General features: G+C 36.9%; 1 protein-coding gene across 5 annotated transcripts in view; it reads right to left on the bottom strand.

Annotated features, from left to right (window-relative positions):
* LRRC49 (leucine rich repeat containing 49) overlaps window positions 1–18217 on the bottom strand; it is a 157607-nt gene that overhangs the window by 8288 nt on the left and 131102 nt on the right. For all 5 annotated transcript variants that reach the window (XM_005211301.5, XM_005211300.5, NM_001100343.2 and 2 more), the window contains 4 exon segments: window positions 14187–14424; window positions 12202–12387; window positions 9064–9173; window positions 934–1087 (listed from right to left, as the gene is read on the bottom strand). In XM_005211301.5, coding sequence (XP_005211358.1) covers window positions 934–1087; window positions 9064–9173; window positions 12202–12387; window positions 14187–14424 — 688 coding nt within the window.

The following is an 18217-nucleotide window of genomic DNA, read 5'->3' as shown; positions in this document are numbered from 1 at the left end:
TTTCAAAGTATAATCTTTAGAGGCCTATGGGTTCCAAAGAGATTCTTCAGGTCTGGGAATGAGGTGAGGAGAAAGGAAAAGAATAGAAGATCCAATCAAACAGAGCTCTGAACCCCATCTACAACGGGAGCAGCTCTGCTGTTTTGCTTTCTTTTGACATAATGAGTTTTCAGCTACAATATAGTTTGAATAAAGAATCTCACAACCATTATAAAACATTTGAAAAATATTTGGCCAATACACACTCACACAGCCCCCTAAACCCCTCAAAAACTCTTGCAGAATTTTAACAGCTTATTTTTATATGGATGGCCTGTTTCTTCACCTTCTCTGATTTCCATCAAGGCACATACTGCATGGTTGTCTTCTTTATAGTTCTGCAGTCCCCTAACACAGCATTCCCTCAAAAAACTTCTGAACACATACAGGAGTAAAGAATTGGTTCTAGCCTTTCTGTCTAAAAGACTATAGTGGAAACAAAATAGGTTAAAACTATGTGACTAAGAACACAGAAGCTAATGCTGTAGGAGAATAAAATAGTGAATTAAAACCTCAAGGACCTAGGCAAAGCACAGAAATGGAGGTTCTGTTGTGTCTTCTGCCAGTCTGGCACAAGCTAGGAAAGTACTCAGAGCAAGTCTATTCCAGTTTTCTTAATTCAGAGATCTGAATCCTGGTCCTACTTCGGTCTAAATTTTTGGTACCTATTTCTTTTCAATATTTCTTTTCTGCTTAAATATATTGAACTAAGGGCTCTACTTCTCCCTAATTCCTTGGTGCCTACTGCCCCCAGCTCTGGATATGAGGTTGACTAACATTCCAGATTTTAAAAAGGTTATCTTAAATGAGTAGGAGAGAAACATATAACTCCCAAGTCTCAAGCCATTTGGAATTTATCCAGGCACTAAGTTCCAAAGATAATGGTAGTTTTACCTCTAGCTTTTCAGTATAGAAGTCTCTCGTGGTATAATTCAGTGTAGCACGATTTGTGTTTTCTCCCACAAGTCTCTTGCTATCATTATTTTCTTCACTGACAATACCAGGTTTTTTCCCTTTGGTTTCTAGAAGATATCGGAATTGCTTCTTCCTGTAGAAAGATGGTAAAGAGACTTAGAGAGTTACTTATCCAATTGGTGAAAATGTCTTTTCTGTTGATTTTTGAGGGTGGCATATGCTTTTTTGAATATCTGTTTTATGAGTTTGAGTTTTTAAAGTCAATTCACTACTCCAATTTCTCTACTAATTAAGTTATATAACTCAAATTCTTTTGTTTTTTACTACCAATCATCAACAAAGACATGTCTCAAGCATTTCTAAAATGAAAAAAAACTGTCTTTAAAAAATCAATATAAAACTTAAACAACACAGAACACACACACAAAAAGCAATTAAACACATGGTAGACCAAACTTCCATAGTCTTTATATCCCATGAAACATGTTAGTTACACATCTTATAAATCACAAAAATAGTTCATAATTTCATTATGTAGTTCAGTAGTATTATCCATAGCTACAAATGGAATGGAATACTGGTTTAAGTTTAGGAAAAGCAGAACGAAAGTACTTCTAGCTGTTATCACATCAAGGGCAAGATCTCAGCAGGAGGTAAATAATGAAACAGGAAGCTTCGTTTGATCATGAAGAACATAGACAGTGTTCATAGTATCACCTGCAGACCCACAAGCCTAGAATTACAGACGACAGCAACTCATCATTCATGAAGGTTGCTTTCTGGTTTCTACCACTTAGGGTGTCTCTCAGGGAAGTGATGTAACTACTATGAACTGTGAACTGAAGACTGGGAGCAAAAAGGGAATATATCTTTTAGAAAATGTCTTCATTTTTCCAATTTAATATGAGTATAACACAGCGATTTAAAAAATTATAAGGAGTACATATTTTGAAAAGTATGAAGAAAAAGCGTAAAATCATCCATAAATATATAACATATAAATCTATATAAATCAGTAACATTGTTCACATTAGACATATTTCCTCATAGACTTTCTCTGTGAATTTTTGTAAAAAGTTAAGATCATACTAAACATCCAGGTTTGTATACTGTTTTTGTTTAATGCTATATAATAAGCATTTTCTATGTTATTAAAATTAATATTTTAATAAATGAATAAAATTTAATTGTGATGTAGGTCAATTTATATGATCAATCTCGTTTACTGGATATTTTGGTAGCATAATTTTCTCACTCTTATAAAGAAGAAAGTAATATATATATTTATCTATATTTATTTTATTGATTTTTAATTATGAAAGCAATATACAAGTTATCCATCACTTTCAGTAGTGTTTTCAAATAATCAGTTTTTCATTATGTTTTCAATGTCATCTCCTTTATTTAATTTTCTTCAGGATTACTTTGCTATTGTTTTCCTAACTTCTTTAGATAAATGTTTAGCTCCTTCATTTTCAGTCTTTATTCTTTCCTAATGTACTCATTTCAATATATATATTGATTTTAAGATCTCACAATACTATTATCGTTGCTTTATATAGTTGATGTTTATTTACTTTCATCCCACAAATTTACTACTTTCTTTGCTCTTTAGTTTTCCTTGCACATCAGAATTTCTATCTGGGATCAAGTTCTTTCTGCCTTAATTAGAGACTATCATTTCTTCTACTGCAGGAATACTGATGGCAAATCTCTTAAAATCCTTTTTTTAGAAACTAATACAATAATTTTAACAAAAAGAATAATAACAAAACAGAACAAACCCCAAAAGATAATTCCAAGTACTACATACATACAGTAAAAAGTAAGCTTCTGCACTATGAAATCCTACTGTTTTCAGTTTAACTCCTAGAGACAATCATTTCTAAAAAATAAAATATTTAAAATTACACAAGGAAATCTCTGAAGTATATGTTCTATTTCTCACAAATTGCAGCATACTATACAATTGTTCTATATCTTATATTTTTAGTTTCTAAAACGTCTTAAAGATTATTTCATATCAGAACTTCTAATAATTTTCATATCTGCAAGTAATTGGTCCTTTATTAATGGACATGTAGCTGGTTTTACAAAAGGCAGAGGAACCAGAGATCAAATTGCCAATGTCTGCTGGATCATCAAAAAAGCCAGAGAGTTCCAGAAAAACATCTATTTCTGCTTTATTGATTATGCCAAAGCATTTGACTGCATGGATCACAATAAACTGTGGAAAATTCTGAAAGAGATGAGAATACCAGACCACCTGACCTGCCTCTTGAGACACCTATATGCAGGTCAGGAAGCAACAGTTAGAACTGGACATGGAACAACAGACTGGTTCCAAATAGGAAAAGGAGTACGTCAAGGCTGTATATTGTCACCCTGCTTATTTAACTTATATGCAGAGTACATCAGGAGAAACGCTGGACTGGAGGAAGCACAAGCTGGAATCAAGATTGCCGGGAGAAATATCAATAACTTCATATATGCAGATGACACCATCCTTATGGCAGAAAGTGAAGAAGAACTAAAGAGCCTCCTTTTTTTTTTAATTTTATTTTTAAACTTTACAATATTGTATTGGTTTTGCCAAATATCGAAATGAATCCGCCACAGGTATACATGTGTTCCCCATCTTGAACCCTCCTCCCTCCTCCCTCCTCCCTCCCCATACCCTCCCTCTGGGTCGTCCCAGTGCACCAGCCCCAAGCATTCAGTATCGTGCATCAAACCTGGACTGGCGACTAGTTTCATATATGACATTATACGTATTTCAATGCCGTTCTCCCAAATCATCCCACCCTCTCCCTCTCCCACAGAGTCCAAAAGACTGTTCTATACATCAGTGTCTCTTTTGCTGTCTTGTATACAGGGTTATTGTTACCATCTTTCTAAATTCCATATATATGCATTAGTATACTGTATTGGTGTTTTTCTTCCTGGCTTACTTCACTCTGTATAATAGGCTCCAGTTTCATCCACCTCATTAGAACTGATTCAAATGTATTCTTTTTAATGGCTGAGTAATACTCTATTGTGTATATGTACCACTGCTTTCTTATCCATTCATCTGCTGATGGACATCTAGGTTGCTTCCATGTCCTGGCTATTATAAACAGTGCTGCGATGAACATTGGGGTACACGTGTCTCTTTCAATTCTGGTTTCCTCAGTGTGTATGCCCAGCAGTGGGATTGCTGGATCATAAGGCAGTTTTATTTCCAGTTTTTTAAGGAATCTCCACACTGTTCTCCATAGTGGCTGTCCTAGTTTGCATTCCCACCAACAGTGTAAGACAGTTCCCTTTTCTCCACACCCTTTCCAGCATTTATTGCTTGTAGACTTTTGTATCGCAGCCATTCTGACTGGCGTGAAATGGTACCTCATAGTGGTTTTGATTTGCATTTCTCTGATAATGAGAGATGTTGAGCATCTTTTCATGTGTTTGTTAGCCATCTGTATGTCTTCTTTGGAGAAGTGTATATTTAGTTCTTTGGCCCATTTTTTGATTGGGTCATTTATTTTTCTGGAATTGAGCTGTAGGAGTTGCTTGTATATTTTTGAGATTAGTTGTTTGTCAGTTGCTTCATTTGCTATTATTTTCTCCCATTCTGAAGGCTGTCTTTTCACCTTGCTTATAGTTTCCTTTATTGTGCAGAAGCTTTTAAGTTTAATTAGGTCCCATTTGTTTATTTTTGCTTTTATTTCCAATATTCTGGGAGGTGGGTCATAGAGGATCCTGCTGTGATGTATGTCAGAGAGTGTTTTGCCTATGTTCTCTTCTAGGAGTTTTATAGTTTCTGGTCTTACGTTTAGATCTTTAATCCATTTTGAGTTTATTTTTGTGTATGGTGTTAGAAAGTGCTCTAGTTTCATTCTTTCACAAGTGGTTGACCAGTTTTCCCAGCACCACTTGTTAAAGAGATTTTTTTAATCCATTGTATATTCTTGCCTCCTTTGTCACTAAAGAGCCTCTTGATGAAAGTGAAAGAGGAGAGTGAAAAAGTTGGCTTAAAGCTCAACATACATGGCATCCGGTCCCATTACTTCATGGGAAATAGATGGGGAAACAGTGGAAACAGTGGCTGACTTTAGTTTTGGGGGCTCCAAAATCACTGCAGATGGTGACTGCAGCCATGAGATTAAAAGTCGCTTACTTCTTGGAAGGAAAGTTATGACCAACCTAGACAGCATATTAAAAAGCAGAGACGTTACTTTGTCAACAAAGGTCCGTCTAGTCAAGGCTATGGTTTTTCCAGTAGTCATGTATGGATGTGAGAGTTGGACTATAAAGAAGGCTGAGCACTGAAGAATTGATGCTTTTGAACAGCAGTGTTGGAGAAGACTCTTGCAAGTCCCTTGGACTGCAAGGAGATCCAACCAGTCCATTCTAAAGGAGATCAGTCCTGGATGTTCATTGGAAGGACTGATGTTGAAGCTGAAATTCCAATACTTTGGCCACCTGATGTGAAGAGCTGACTCATTTGAAAAGACCCTGATGCTGGGAAAGACTGAGGGCAGGAGGAAAAGGGGACGACAGAGGATGAGATGGTTGGATGGCATCACCGACTCAATGGACATGGGTTTGGGTGGACTCTGGGAGTTGGTGATGGACAGGGAGGCCTGACGTGCTGCGGTCCATGGGTTCGCAAAGAGTTGGACACAACGGAGCGACTGAACTGAACTGAACTGAGTGAATTTTCGTATTTTTGTTATTTAACATTATAAACACTGTAACGAAAATCCCTGGATACCTATGTTTGTGCTGTCTATAACTTTGTGATCAAACAACTTTTTTAAAGTTTTAAGGCAGTTGTATCTTGTTTTCTGAGAATTTGCTTCTCTTGTTTCTTTGCTTTTCCAATTGCAATTGTACAGGTTTTTGTCTCATTCTTTTTTAATTTTATGATATTATCATTACAGAAAGTTATGTGCATGAATATGCTTTTTGAGATATATGAAGATTTTCTTTGAGTTTAAATATATGTTCAATTTTTGAAAGTTTTAAATAGGTATTTAAATAGGCTTTTTTCCCCCTGAATTGGGAATAAGTTTCTAGAAATAAAATTCTAAATACATTTATTTGGTACAGTGTGTTAAGTGAGTTATTCAAATCCTCAGTATTATTTTCTAATTGTGTTTATTTGATCAAATGATCAAATAGGTTAAATATTTACCACAATAATGTGAATTTGTTAATATGTACTTATATTTGTTAACATATTTAGAAGCTGTGATCTTGGTTACATTAAGTTTCATAATTCTCTTTTTTGGTGGATTTTAAGTTTTTGATATCATCAAAATGACGGGCTGGATTAGTTACAAGCTGGAATCAAGATAGGTGGGAGAAACAGCAACAATCTAAGTTATTTGGATGATATCACTCTAATGCTCTGATGGCAGAAAGAGAAGAGGAACTAAAGAACCTCTTGATGAGGGTGAAGGAGGAGAGTGAAAAAGCCAGCTTAAAATTAATATTAAAAATACTCACATCATGGTATCTGACCCCATTCATTACTTCAGGGCAAATAGAAAGGGAAAAGGTAGAAGTAGTGACAGACTTCCTCTTATTGGTCTCTAAAATCACTGTGGATGGTAACTGCAGCCATGAAATTAGAAGACCATTGCTTCTTGGCAGGAAAGCTATGACAAACTTAGTGTGTTTGCCAACAAAGGTCCATGTAGTCAAGGCTATGGTCTTCCCAGTGGTTACATATGGTTGAGAGAGCTGGACCATAAAGAAGGCAGAGTGCCAAAGAATTGATGCCTTCGAACTGTGGTGCTGGAAAAGACTTCTGAGAGTTGCTTGGACAGCCAAGATATCAAACCAGTCAATCTTAAAGGAAATCAATCCTGAATACTCATTGGAAGGACTGATGCTGAAGCTGAAGCTCCAGCATTTTGGTCACTGATGTGAACAGCTAAATCATTGGAAAAGCCCCTGATGCTGGGAAAGATTGAGGGCAGAAAGAGAAAAGGGTGTCAGAGGATGAGATGGATGGATGGCATCACCAATGCAATGGACATGAACTTGGGCAAACTCTGGGACATGGTAAGGGACAGGGAAGTCTGGCATGCTGTGGTCCACGGGGTTGCCGAGTTGGACACGACTGGACAACTGAACAACATCATCAATTCTATCACCACTAGTAGTAATATTCCCATGGTTATTTATTGTTATTTGCCTGTTATATATTTTCCATCCCTTTATTTTCAACCTTTATATATTGCTTTAGGAGTATGTCTCAAAAACAAAATGAAATTTAGTTTTTAACCCAAGCTGAGAGCTATTTTCAATTAATAGAATTTCATTCATGAATATTTATTGTGATAACTGACATGTTAATTTTTTTCTTCCCATCCTGCATTTTTTGTTGATCAGTGGTTTTTTTCTTTTAATGATTTAGAAATTGTACATCTTATCTTCTTTTCTAATGGTAGCCCTTGAGATTTGAAAACACATAGATAAACATATACTTTTCTATTTCTCCCAAACAGGGAAAGAAACTTGGCAAACTTCAACATCCTTTCTCTGAGGATATTCTGGGATTATTTTTTTCAGGTTATTAAAATTTTTTGCATTATGTGCTGTGCTTAGTTGCTCAGTCGTGTCCAACTCTTTGCTACCCCATGTACTGTTGGTCGTCAGGCTCCTCTGTCCATGGGTATTCTCCAGCAAGAATACTGGAGTGGGTTACCATGCTCTCCTCCAGGGCATCTTCCCAACCCAGGGATCAAACCCAGGTCTACCTGCAGTGCGGGCAGATTCTTTACCAACTGAGCCACCAGGGAAGCCCACTTATTAATGAGTCTTTCCACAACATCATTTCTTTAATTCAGTGCTTCCTATTTTTTACATTTACTGCTCATTTTGTAGCAGCACCTCGCTCAGTACTTTTTTTCCAGAATGTTCTGTGGGCTTTTTAGAGAGTTCAGCTCTGCCAATCAGATACACATGGGTAAGCTCTGAAATCAGAACTGAACTAAGTGGGAGAGTAAGCACGCCAGATACCCCTTTTATTGGTATGAATCATAGTAGAGCCAAGTTTTGAGGAGGGGAGCGGGGAACTCCCTGACCCCTGTGTGAACAGTGGAGGCCATGGTCTGGACAGGCATCCTGACTCCCCAGCCCCAGACTGTAGCCAAGGTGGCAGTGTCTTGGTGGACCGGCTCTGTGGTATCCTTGTGGGACCCCCTCCAGGCCCAGGCTAGAGGCTGCTTCCCTGTCCCTCTCAGTGACTTTGTAGATAGCTCATTTCTTGTATACCAGTTGTTTTCTCCTTCCTCTGGTCAGGGTGAATTCCCTATAACCGAGGCGTGACTGGCACGCCATCTTTGGCTTTCCTCTCTCCACGCCGCACCCTGTCAGTCCGTGTTTTCTGTCAGGTACACTTCTCTGTGTTTTTCAGTTATCTTCTCTATTCTTTCTTAGTTCAGACCCTTATAACCTCTCTCCTGGAATACAGACTGGCCTCCTGAATGGTCTCCGTTCCTTCCATCTCGATCCTCTCAAATGGCAGCTATTCTAGAACATGAATCTAACCACATGATTGTTGTGCTTAATTACAAAGCACAGTATTCATTTTGTTTTTCATGGATTTCTGGGCTCCTCAAAATCAGATCACAATCAATCTTTCTACTTTCACTCTCTATCACAATTCACAATCATCCTATGCTCTAATTATACTGAATTATTTACAACTCCCTGTGCCTTTGCAGATCTCCTTCCCTCATACCCTGTATCTGAAAAAAAGATTATTCATTCCCGACGAGCTAGAAAAACGTTAACTCCTTGTGAAGCCTTCCTCAATGTTCTTCCAAAGCGTAATCTCTCCCATACTTTTACAGCCCTCTCTTACAACATCTGAAATGTCTTATCTTATTAGCTCATAAACTAGTAAGTTAATTTATTAGCTTATAAGCCACAAAAAAGCAAGAACTTTATCATATTCATCTTTATATCCCCAATACTTTGGAGAAGGCCAAACAAAAACAAATTTAGGATGTTTGTGGAATGAATAAATAGCACAATTAAGAAGTGTGTGTTATGTATTACTTTGTCTGGTGCAACAATACTTCTATAAAAACTATAGAAATGAAAGTTTACCTGGCATCACCCAGTATTGAAATCAGACGGTACTGGGGTAATTCAGAAGATGCTACATGGGCTAGGATTCCAAACAGCCTCTCAGCCATTATCATATCATTTTGCGTCACCTGAAGAGACAAATAGGAAAGGGGTAAAAAATGACATTGCCTCTTAACTTGATACAACTAACACAATCTCATAGAAATGTCCAGATTAAATATTTTCTTGGAGGGACTTCCTTGGTGGTCCAATGGTTGAGAATCCAATACAGAGGATGCCAGTTCGAGTCTTGGTTGGGGAACTAAGATCCCACATGCTGCAGGGCAACGAAGCCTGCAAACCGCAACTACAGAGCCATGCACTGCAAGGAAGACCCCACATGTTGCAACTAAGACCTGATGCAGCAGCCAAAAATAAATTAATTAATTAAAAAATTTCTTTTCAGGGAAAATACATTCTCCTGGGCTGTAAGAAGAGAGTGAGTTCTGACTGATATTTCTCTTTTCTCCCTGAGCTTGATTAGAATGTAGATTTACAAATGTGGCTTATAGTGATGGAAGAGGGCTGGGAGGTGAGGTGTTAGCTCTGACTTAGAAGCCATGGTTCCTGAGGATTATACTTGAAACACCTTAAATTCTTAATCAATTTTTTTTTTTTTGCAAAAATCCCAAAGCTTCTTTGAGTAGAATGATTTAAGGGGGAAAATCTCAAGTGTCGATGGAATAGATTAACTTTAATAATGTGTTAAAGGCAAGTCAACGTGTTGTCAATATCTTGTTCCTGAAAGGATAATTTCATCCCTTTCTGAGGGAATGAACATTGGATTAGGAATGGCACTCCTGCTTCTTCTCAAGTTGCATCCACCTTTCTCCCCACAAGGAATAATTTGTCACAGCTATATTCCCCATGTGGGCTCGTTCCTGTGTTAACCAAGAAACTACTAAAAGCTAAAAGCAAGACTTACATTAATATCTGGGCATTTTTTAAATATAAAATTAGGTTTCTTGCATTTTAAATACTATTTCTTTGCCAATAGAATTCAGTGGTTCCCAATCAGGGGCCACTTTGGCCCCTAGGGAATGTTTGCCAGCATCTGGAGATGCTTTTGGCTCATTGCAACTGGTGGACAGATGCTACCAGCATCTAGTGAGTTGAAGCCACTTAAGCCACTTAATAACCCACAACATACGGGACAGTCCCCATAACAAAAAATAATCTGGTCCAAAATGTCAACAGAGCTGAGGTTGAGAGACCCTGATACATTCTGGATCTTTAAAATCTTTATTCTTAACACTTGTTATAATTACCTACACAGGGATTTTCTGGAAAATAACCCATAATTCACAAGCGACTTATACATATGAATCACTGCAGGCTGACTCTTTCCCTTCCTTCCCTAGACTTCAGCAGTTACTGAGGCTGCAGCTCCCTGGAATCATTCCTCCAGCTGACAACTAACTTGTTTGGTCTAACACAGTCACCTAGTGGCCAGTGTAGGCCACTGCTCCATCTTCTCTTGATGCTCACAATGCTCACTCTCTCTCATACAGAGAAAAGCAGAAATACAGCATGACACTATCACATATTGTCAAGGACGAGATAAGCAGTTTTATTCCAGGTCTTTTATTAAAAGGTCAAATATTCCTGGGCATTGACATTTTCAGAACTTTAAATCAGAGTACATTACATTGGTTCTTTCTCATTCTTCTCTACTTTATACAATTATATTATACTATTACTTCCTATTTTAAGGTTTTATAATAACTATTATGTCTCCAGCAGTGATCCACATTTGGGTAAATACAGTATTTGGGGTTAATCAAGATAATGGTTTGGCCATTAACGAGGGAGAATTCCTCACCTATAGCTAAAATAACTACCCTACAGTCCAGGCTAGCTTTGTAAACTTTTGGAACTATTAGATCTGACCAGTACTTACAACCTCTCTGGGGAAATACCAAGAGGGTACATAAAACTAAAACCAATCTCTTGAGAGCTAGTTGGAGAAATTAATAGTCATCTGAAGGTTCCAGGTTTGCCCTACATCTTCAACAGATGGCTGATACTGGGGTCATGGACCTACCATAGCTGATGCAAATTTCACATGGCTCTTGTGTGCTGACCCAGAGACCTCCAGTCTCCTGATGGCATGCTGGAGTTCTCAAGTTTTAGGCCAGAGTTACTTATAGTGTATCAGTTGCAGGGACTACAGTTGCTATTATCACCCTGCTAGCAAAGTTGATTATAGCTCATCTTACAATAAGGAGGTCTGAATTTTAAGAGATAATCACACTAATACTAGTAGCATATTAAAAGATTTTTTCCTTTGGAAGATTATCTAAACTCAGTTCTGGAATTCCACAGTAGAAGAAGAAGCATTTCTCTCTCTTCTTCCAAAGTAATATTTAAAGAGAACATGATCTTTGGATAGCTGGGGGATTACCCTTGTGACAAGCTTAGCAGAATCAATTTGAAAAACAACTCTTTGCTAATAATTTTCCAGTTATTCAGGCTCCAGACCTGAATTATACAATGTAGATATGTCCAATCAGCTGTTACAAACTATTAACAAAGCAATCTAGACTTTTACTTATGCTTGTTTTATTTCCTTTTTCATTCATGTTGACTTTTTCTTCTTTTAACTTTCCTCCTTGCTTATTTCTCCCTCTTACTCTTCTTTTTAAAATCACTCTTCTTTCCCTATGTACATTTTTTTTGCATGTTATTCTTCCCTTCCTCTATCACAACCTTTATTAAATGACATTTAGTATCACTTCCCCAGGCCCTTTTGCATGTCAGTATGTAAAACACTCTGAAAAACACAAAGATCACATTACTTACAGAAGTGTTCTTTTTCTTTTCATTTTAAACTATTATCCTATCAATCCTTCTTTGAATACTCAAAAACAATAGAAAAAAGTATTTACTGTTCACCATGATTTGGTTACTAATTTATTCACAAAATTTGCCTAGTATACTAGAAATTTTTAGACAAATATTTTTAGCTTTTCAACATTTTAAATGTGATGATTTAAAAAAAAATTATTTCTCAAAAGTTCAATCGTGATTTTATACATAAATTCCTGGATATTTTTATGATTATTTCCCTTTAAAAGGAACATTTTAATTCTATAGTTGACTTAGTGTTTAGCTTACCTCTGTTCCATTTATTTTCTGCATATTAAAATGGCTCAGCCTAAACAGGACATAATATTTCCAGAGTGTAAAATTGACAACTGGATTTCCTTGAGGATCAATTGTCAACTGGTCAACTCGACGGAGCTGTGCTAGTGCATTAAATTGCTGCAGCATTACAAGATTTGTTTCCTTGAATTTAAGGTGCTACAATAATAAACAAAAAAAGGGGTAAATATTGACTCTAACCATCTTAAAATGTTACCATTAAAGCTTCACTATCATTCCCCAAATAAGTCTAAACTAGCTAATATGTTTTCATTAAACCAACTAAATGTATTAAACTTAAATACCTTTAATCCATCTAATACAAAATTATTGATAGAATATATTAAGCCACCCAATACTGAATTCGAAGTGATTTCCATTCTGCAAAGGACATCCACCTATCTATTAACTAACTACATTTCTAAAAAATTACATAAATATACAATAATTCAGACTCTTCCAGATATTACAATGATTTTATATGCTTTACATGGAGATTAAATCTACAAAGGAAAAACCAGAAGTAAAATTTTCAGAACTTTACAAATACAGGGCTCACAGTACTTCTGAGAAGAACTAGTTAACCATTACTACTTTTATCTTGCTAATTAGTATGTAGGCTACTTAAACTGGCTATCAGAAAACAAAATACTAACACTGAAATGCTGATAGAAATGTTCTGTCTGTAAATTTGGATGATCTTTTCTAAACACACTGTCTCCACTTCTATCCTTTTTATTAGAAAGGAGAATATAACAAAAGAACAAAATACATTATAAAAGGGTTGGTGATGAGGAAACCAGAATTGAAGGAGACACATGTACCCCAATGTTCATTGCAGCACTGTTTACAATAGCCAGGACATGGAAGCAACCTAGATGTCTATCGGCAGACGAATGGATAATAAAGCTGTGGTACATATACACAATGGAATATTACTCAGCTATTAAAAAGAATGCATTTGAATCAGTTCTAATGAGGTGGATGAAACTGGAGCCTATTATACAGAGTAAAGTATCTATATTGAATTTAGAAAGATGGTAACAATGACCTTATATGCAAGATAGCAAAAGAGACAAAGATGTAAAGAACAGACTGTTGGACTCTGTGGGAGAAGGTGAGGGTGGGATGATTTGAGAGAATAGCATCGAAACATGTATATTACCATATGGAAATAGATCACCAGTCCAGGTTTAATGCATGAGACAGGGTGCTCAGGGCTGGTGCACTGGGATGACACTCAGGGATGGGATGGGGAGGAAGTTGGGAGGGGGTTCAGGATGGGGAACACATGTACACTCATGGCTGATTCATGTCAATGTATGGCAAAAACCACTACAATATTGTAAAATAATTAGCCTCCAATTAAAATAAATAAATTTTTTTAAAAAGCGTTATTGAGGGAAATCACTAGCTAATTGAAAAAAACACAATGATAATAAAAACTCAAGAGAGAACTCAGAAATCACAGCTTTCACAAATTCATACTAATAATTAATATAATAATACCATAACTGGAAAAGGCGAATGTCTCAAAGTAACTTTAATGAGCTATTAAAATGGTTTTAAATGTTGTTAGGAGACTACTATAAAAATTATATGTGAGTATACTTGTCCTGTCAATACCAGGTATAGTAAATGAATATATAGTAGAGAGTTAGATGAGGTCCTGTTGAAAGTTTCCCAAAGTAGAAGCACATCACTTGAATAAAATTACATTGGTCCTTCATACTCCATAAGGAAGCATTTTCTAGAGAGAAAATTTCCAATATTAACAGAATACTGCAAGGCCATTTATGAATACTAATTTAAATCTCAGATTCAGAAATTCAACACAAGAACTCAGTGTCCCTGCCAGATAGAAACGGCATAAATAAAAGTTAAAATAGGTCCTTGGCCTGAATATACAAGTCATGACTGAGAAGAATTCAAATATACAACAAAAAGGAAATGTTTACCAGAGAATTAGGAAACTTAATCTTCAATTTGGGAAGCACTTGGACGATTTCATCAAATTCTATGAAAGTGAAGGACACTGTTGTCACCATTCCTGCTGTTTGCACGCTCCAGTTGCGATCCAGGCACTCCAGCGCTCCCGAGCCATACAGGGAGAGCGTGTCTCCATCCACTTCAACAAGGTGTGTGTCTGTGACAGAGAGGTCCTGTAATGCACTGGTGAGTCCTGAGTCCAGAGACCTGGGAAACCCGTCATAGAATCTTAATGAAAGTTTTATCATGCAAAGTAAATAACACATTATAAAGATCTGTTGGAAGAGGTATTTGAAATTTTGCATCCATTTCTTTTTATTTCAATAATTAAACCCAGAGCACTAAAGACTAATTTTCAGTAGTACATCTGCAAGCTTTATATTCTCCTATAGTCATATACTTTAATTTAAAAAGAGGCACATGTGAACAAAAAATTACTACTTTTAAACCCAAATTATTTACACTGATGAAAGAGAATTGATATTCTATTTAGTTTTAAAACAATACATTTAAGATAACCAAGAAGGACCTACTGTATAGCACATGGAATTCTGCTCAGTGTTATGTGGCAGCCTGGATGGGAGGGGAGTTTGGAAGAGAATGGATACATGTATATGCATGGCTGAGTCCCTTCACTGTTCACCTGAAACTATCACATTGTTAACTGGCTATACCCCAATACAAAATAAAAAGGTTTTAAAAAAAGAAAAAAAGAAAACAATCCATTTAATATAGCATAGATACTTTTGCATGTCAAAACAAGTAAGTTTTCCTACTCTGGCAAGTATTCCACTGTCTGGCTGAAAAAAAACTGCATTTTACAGAATAATATTTCTATAGTAAGAACAATGTAATATAAAACTATGTTTGTAAAATACTTGGGAATTCACATAATAACTGCTAACAATAGTTTCTCTCTCGGAAGCTGGACTAAGAGGTAATTTTGACTCCACATTTTTTATTACTTCAATATTGTTTGAAAATATGCAAGTGTATATATATTACAGTTATAGGCAGCAATATCAACTAAGATTTCCTCCCCGTATTGAAATAAGAAATGATAAAAAATCCACTACATACACATACAAAATAACTTCACATACTCTACTGACTATGATAACGGTTAATATTTTCAAAGTTAGAGCCCCACTTCTGTGAAAGGTTACCTAAATGAATGCTCTTGAAGAAGAAAAGAAATAGCTTCAGTTCAGTTGCTCAGTTGTGTCTGACTCTTTGCGACCCCGTGGACTGCAGCACGCCAGGCCTTCCTGTCCATCACCAACTTCCAGAGCTTGCTCAAACTCATGTCCATTGAGTTGGTGATGCCATCCAACCATCTCATCCTCTGTTGTCCCCTTCTCCTGCCTTCAATCTTTCCCAGCATCAGGGTCTTTTCCAATGAGTCAATTCTTCACAACAGGTGGCCAAAGTATTGGAGTTTCAGCTTCAGCATCAGTCCTTCCAATGAATATTCAGGACTGATTTCCTTTAGGATGGTCTGGTTGGATCTCCTTGCAGTCCAAGGGACTCTCAAGAGTCTTCTCCAACACCACAGTTCAAAAGCATCAATTCTTAGGCGATCAGCTTTCTTTATAGTCCAACTCTCACATCCATACATGACGACTGGAAAAGCCATAGCCACTTGACCCAATCAAATTTTCTGCTTCATGAATACAGACACAACTATTTGTTACTCAACCTCAAAACTCAAACAATGCTTTGTTTTCATTATGGAATTTTGCTTTTAAACAGTATTTATTTGCCGTTACTAACATATTAATGTTTTGCCTTCCTTTCGACTCCGACAGAATTTTGTATACTCCTCTGATACATCACTTCTCATATTCAATCATAATTATTGGTTTACAATTCTGGCTACCTTTTTTCATCTTTGGAGGGTCTGGAATCTATTAATGGGCTTTTCACAATGTAAATGATTGCATTATTAAAGATCTTCAGAAGTTTTATAATGTTGATGTTGTGAGTAAGACTGACAAACCATCACCTTGGTGGTTTATTATGCTTTACTAGATTTCCATGCACTTACTCCATAGGCACCAGTTAACATGTAACATATTTGTTAACACAATAAGAAGTTGAGTAATAACATCCATCAACTCTGTGAATATGTGACCAAGAAAATATAAAAAGGATTGATTTCTGCCAGGTTAGTGCTCATGGCAATGATTATTATACAGTAATAATCAAACATTTAATGAGTAATGGTGTGTGAATAATCTTAGACAAAAATCCTATAGAGGTAATGGCTGATAATAAAACAAAAATAAGATGAGAATTAAGAGTTTCTTATATTGTGGTTTGTGTGATAACTGTGTGTTGAGCTATGTAGAGCAGGTGGAGCTAGTGATAAACAATCTGCCTGCCAATGCTGGAGACACAAGAGACACGGGTTCGATCCCTGAGTCTGGAAGATCCCCTGGAGTAGGAAATGGCACCCCCCTCCAGCATTCTTGCCTAGAAAATTTCATGGGCAGAGGAGCCTGGTGGGCTATAGTCCATTGGACGGCAAAGAGTTGGGCAAGGCTGAGCGACTGAGTGCACACACAACCTGTAGAACATATAATCATTTCTGGAATAGAATAAAGGAGTTACATTTCAATGCCACTAAAATAAAGATGGCTTATGAAAAGAATACACACCACAGTTACAACACTTGCCGTACTGTACTGCAATTGCTTGTTTCCTTCTCTGTCTCTCTTACTAAATAATGTGATCCTTGAGGGTTCAAACTCTATCACATTCACTATAGTAGATCAGCACCTAGCACAGCTCCTAGCACATGTTGTGCTCAATAAATATTTCTTCAAAGAATTAATGAATAAGACAATTATGAATTTTCTTATGAGTATCTACTGAATCTTTAAAAGGGTGTTCCAACCATCAACTGTTGTTTGAACAAAGGGGCAGAGTCAGTGATAAAGACACAGGCTAAGGGGTTAGTAAGACGGTTCTCACAGGTGCTGCTGCTGCTAAGTCGCTTCAGTCGTGTCCAACTCTGTGCAACCCCATAGATGGCAGCCCACCAGGCTCCCCCGTCCCTGGGATTCTCCAGGCAAGAACACTGAAGTGGGTTGCCATTTCCTTCTCCAATGCATGAAAATGAAAAGTGAAAGTGAAGTCACTCAGTCGTGCCTGACTCTTAGCGACCCCATGGACCGCAGCCCACCAGGCTCCTCCGTCCATGGGCTTTTCCAGGCAAGAACACTGGCATGGGTTGCCATTGCCTTCTCCTCTCACAGGTGAGGCAAACACAAATAATGAAAAAGTAAAGTCAAGGCAAAAAAAAAAGTTTGCTAGTTAATGTAGTGATGCCCGATGGCCACGATACTCAGCGAAAGAAGTTGAATCATAGCTATGAGAAGTTGTGTTGTTTTACATCGTCTGTTTGAACATGTCTTGTTTATCTTTTTTCCATATGATTAAAAGTTTAATCAAAATAAATCAAAATAAAATGCCTTTATTAGAAAAATGGTTATTTTCTTTAAAAGTTTTTTAGTAAACTGTTGAGAAAATAAGTGAAATAATAAATAATCCTAGCCTGAGCAAAACAGTTGTACAGGTCCAAAACAAAGCAGAAGTAATTTCCAACTGCTGTAGACTTCATATGGACATTCAGTAGAAACAAATGGCAAGTTTGCTGGGCTGTAGCTAGGAAACAAAGCACCTGTTAAATAGGTCTTACAGGACCAAACCTTTTTCAGTTATTTTTTTTTCCCCTCTATTAAAAAGAAGGAACTTTATTTTTTTTTTTAATTCATTTATTTTAATTGGAGGCTACAATTTTGTAGTATTTTTTTGCCATACATTGGCATGACTCAGCCATGGGCATACATGTGTTCCCCATCCTGAACCCCCCTCCCAACTTCCTCCCCATCCCATCCCTCAGGGTCATCCCAGTGCACCAGCCCTGAGCACCTTGGGCTGGCGATCTGTTTCACATATGATAATATACAAGTTTCAATGTTATTCTCTCAAATCA

This window comes from Bos taurus, chromosome 10, assembly GCF_002263795.3.
Source record: "Bos taurus isolate L1 Dominette 01449 registration number 42190680 breed Hereford chromosome 10, ARS-UCD2.0, whole genome shotgun sequence".
In the NCBI taxonomy this organism is placed as follows: domain Eukaryota; kingdom Metazoa; phylum Chordata; class Mammalia; order Artiodactyla; family Bovidae; genus Bos; species Bos taurus.
The sequence above is the reverse complement of the archived record's forward strand: the minus strand, read 5'-3'. Positions and strand labels throughout refer to the sequence as shown.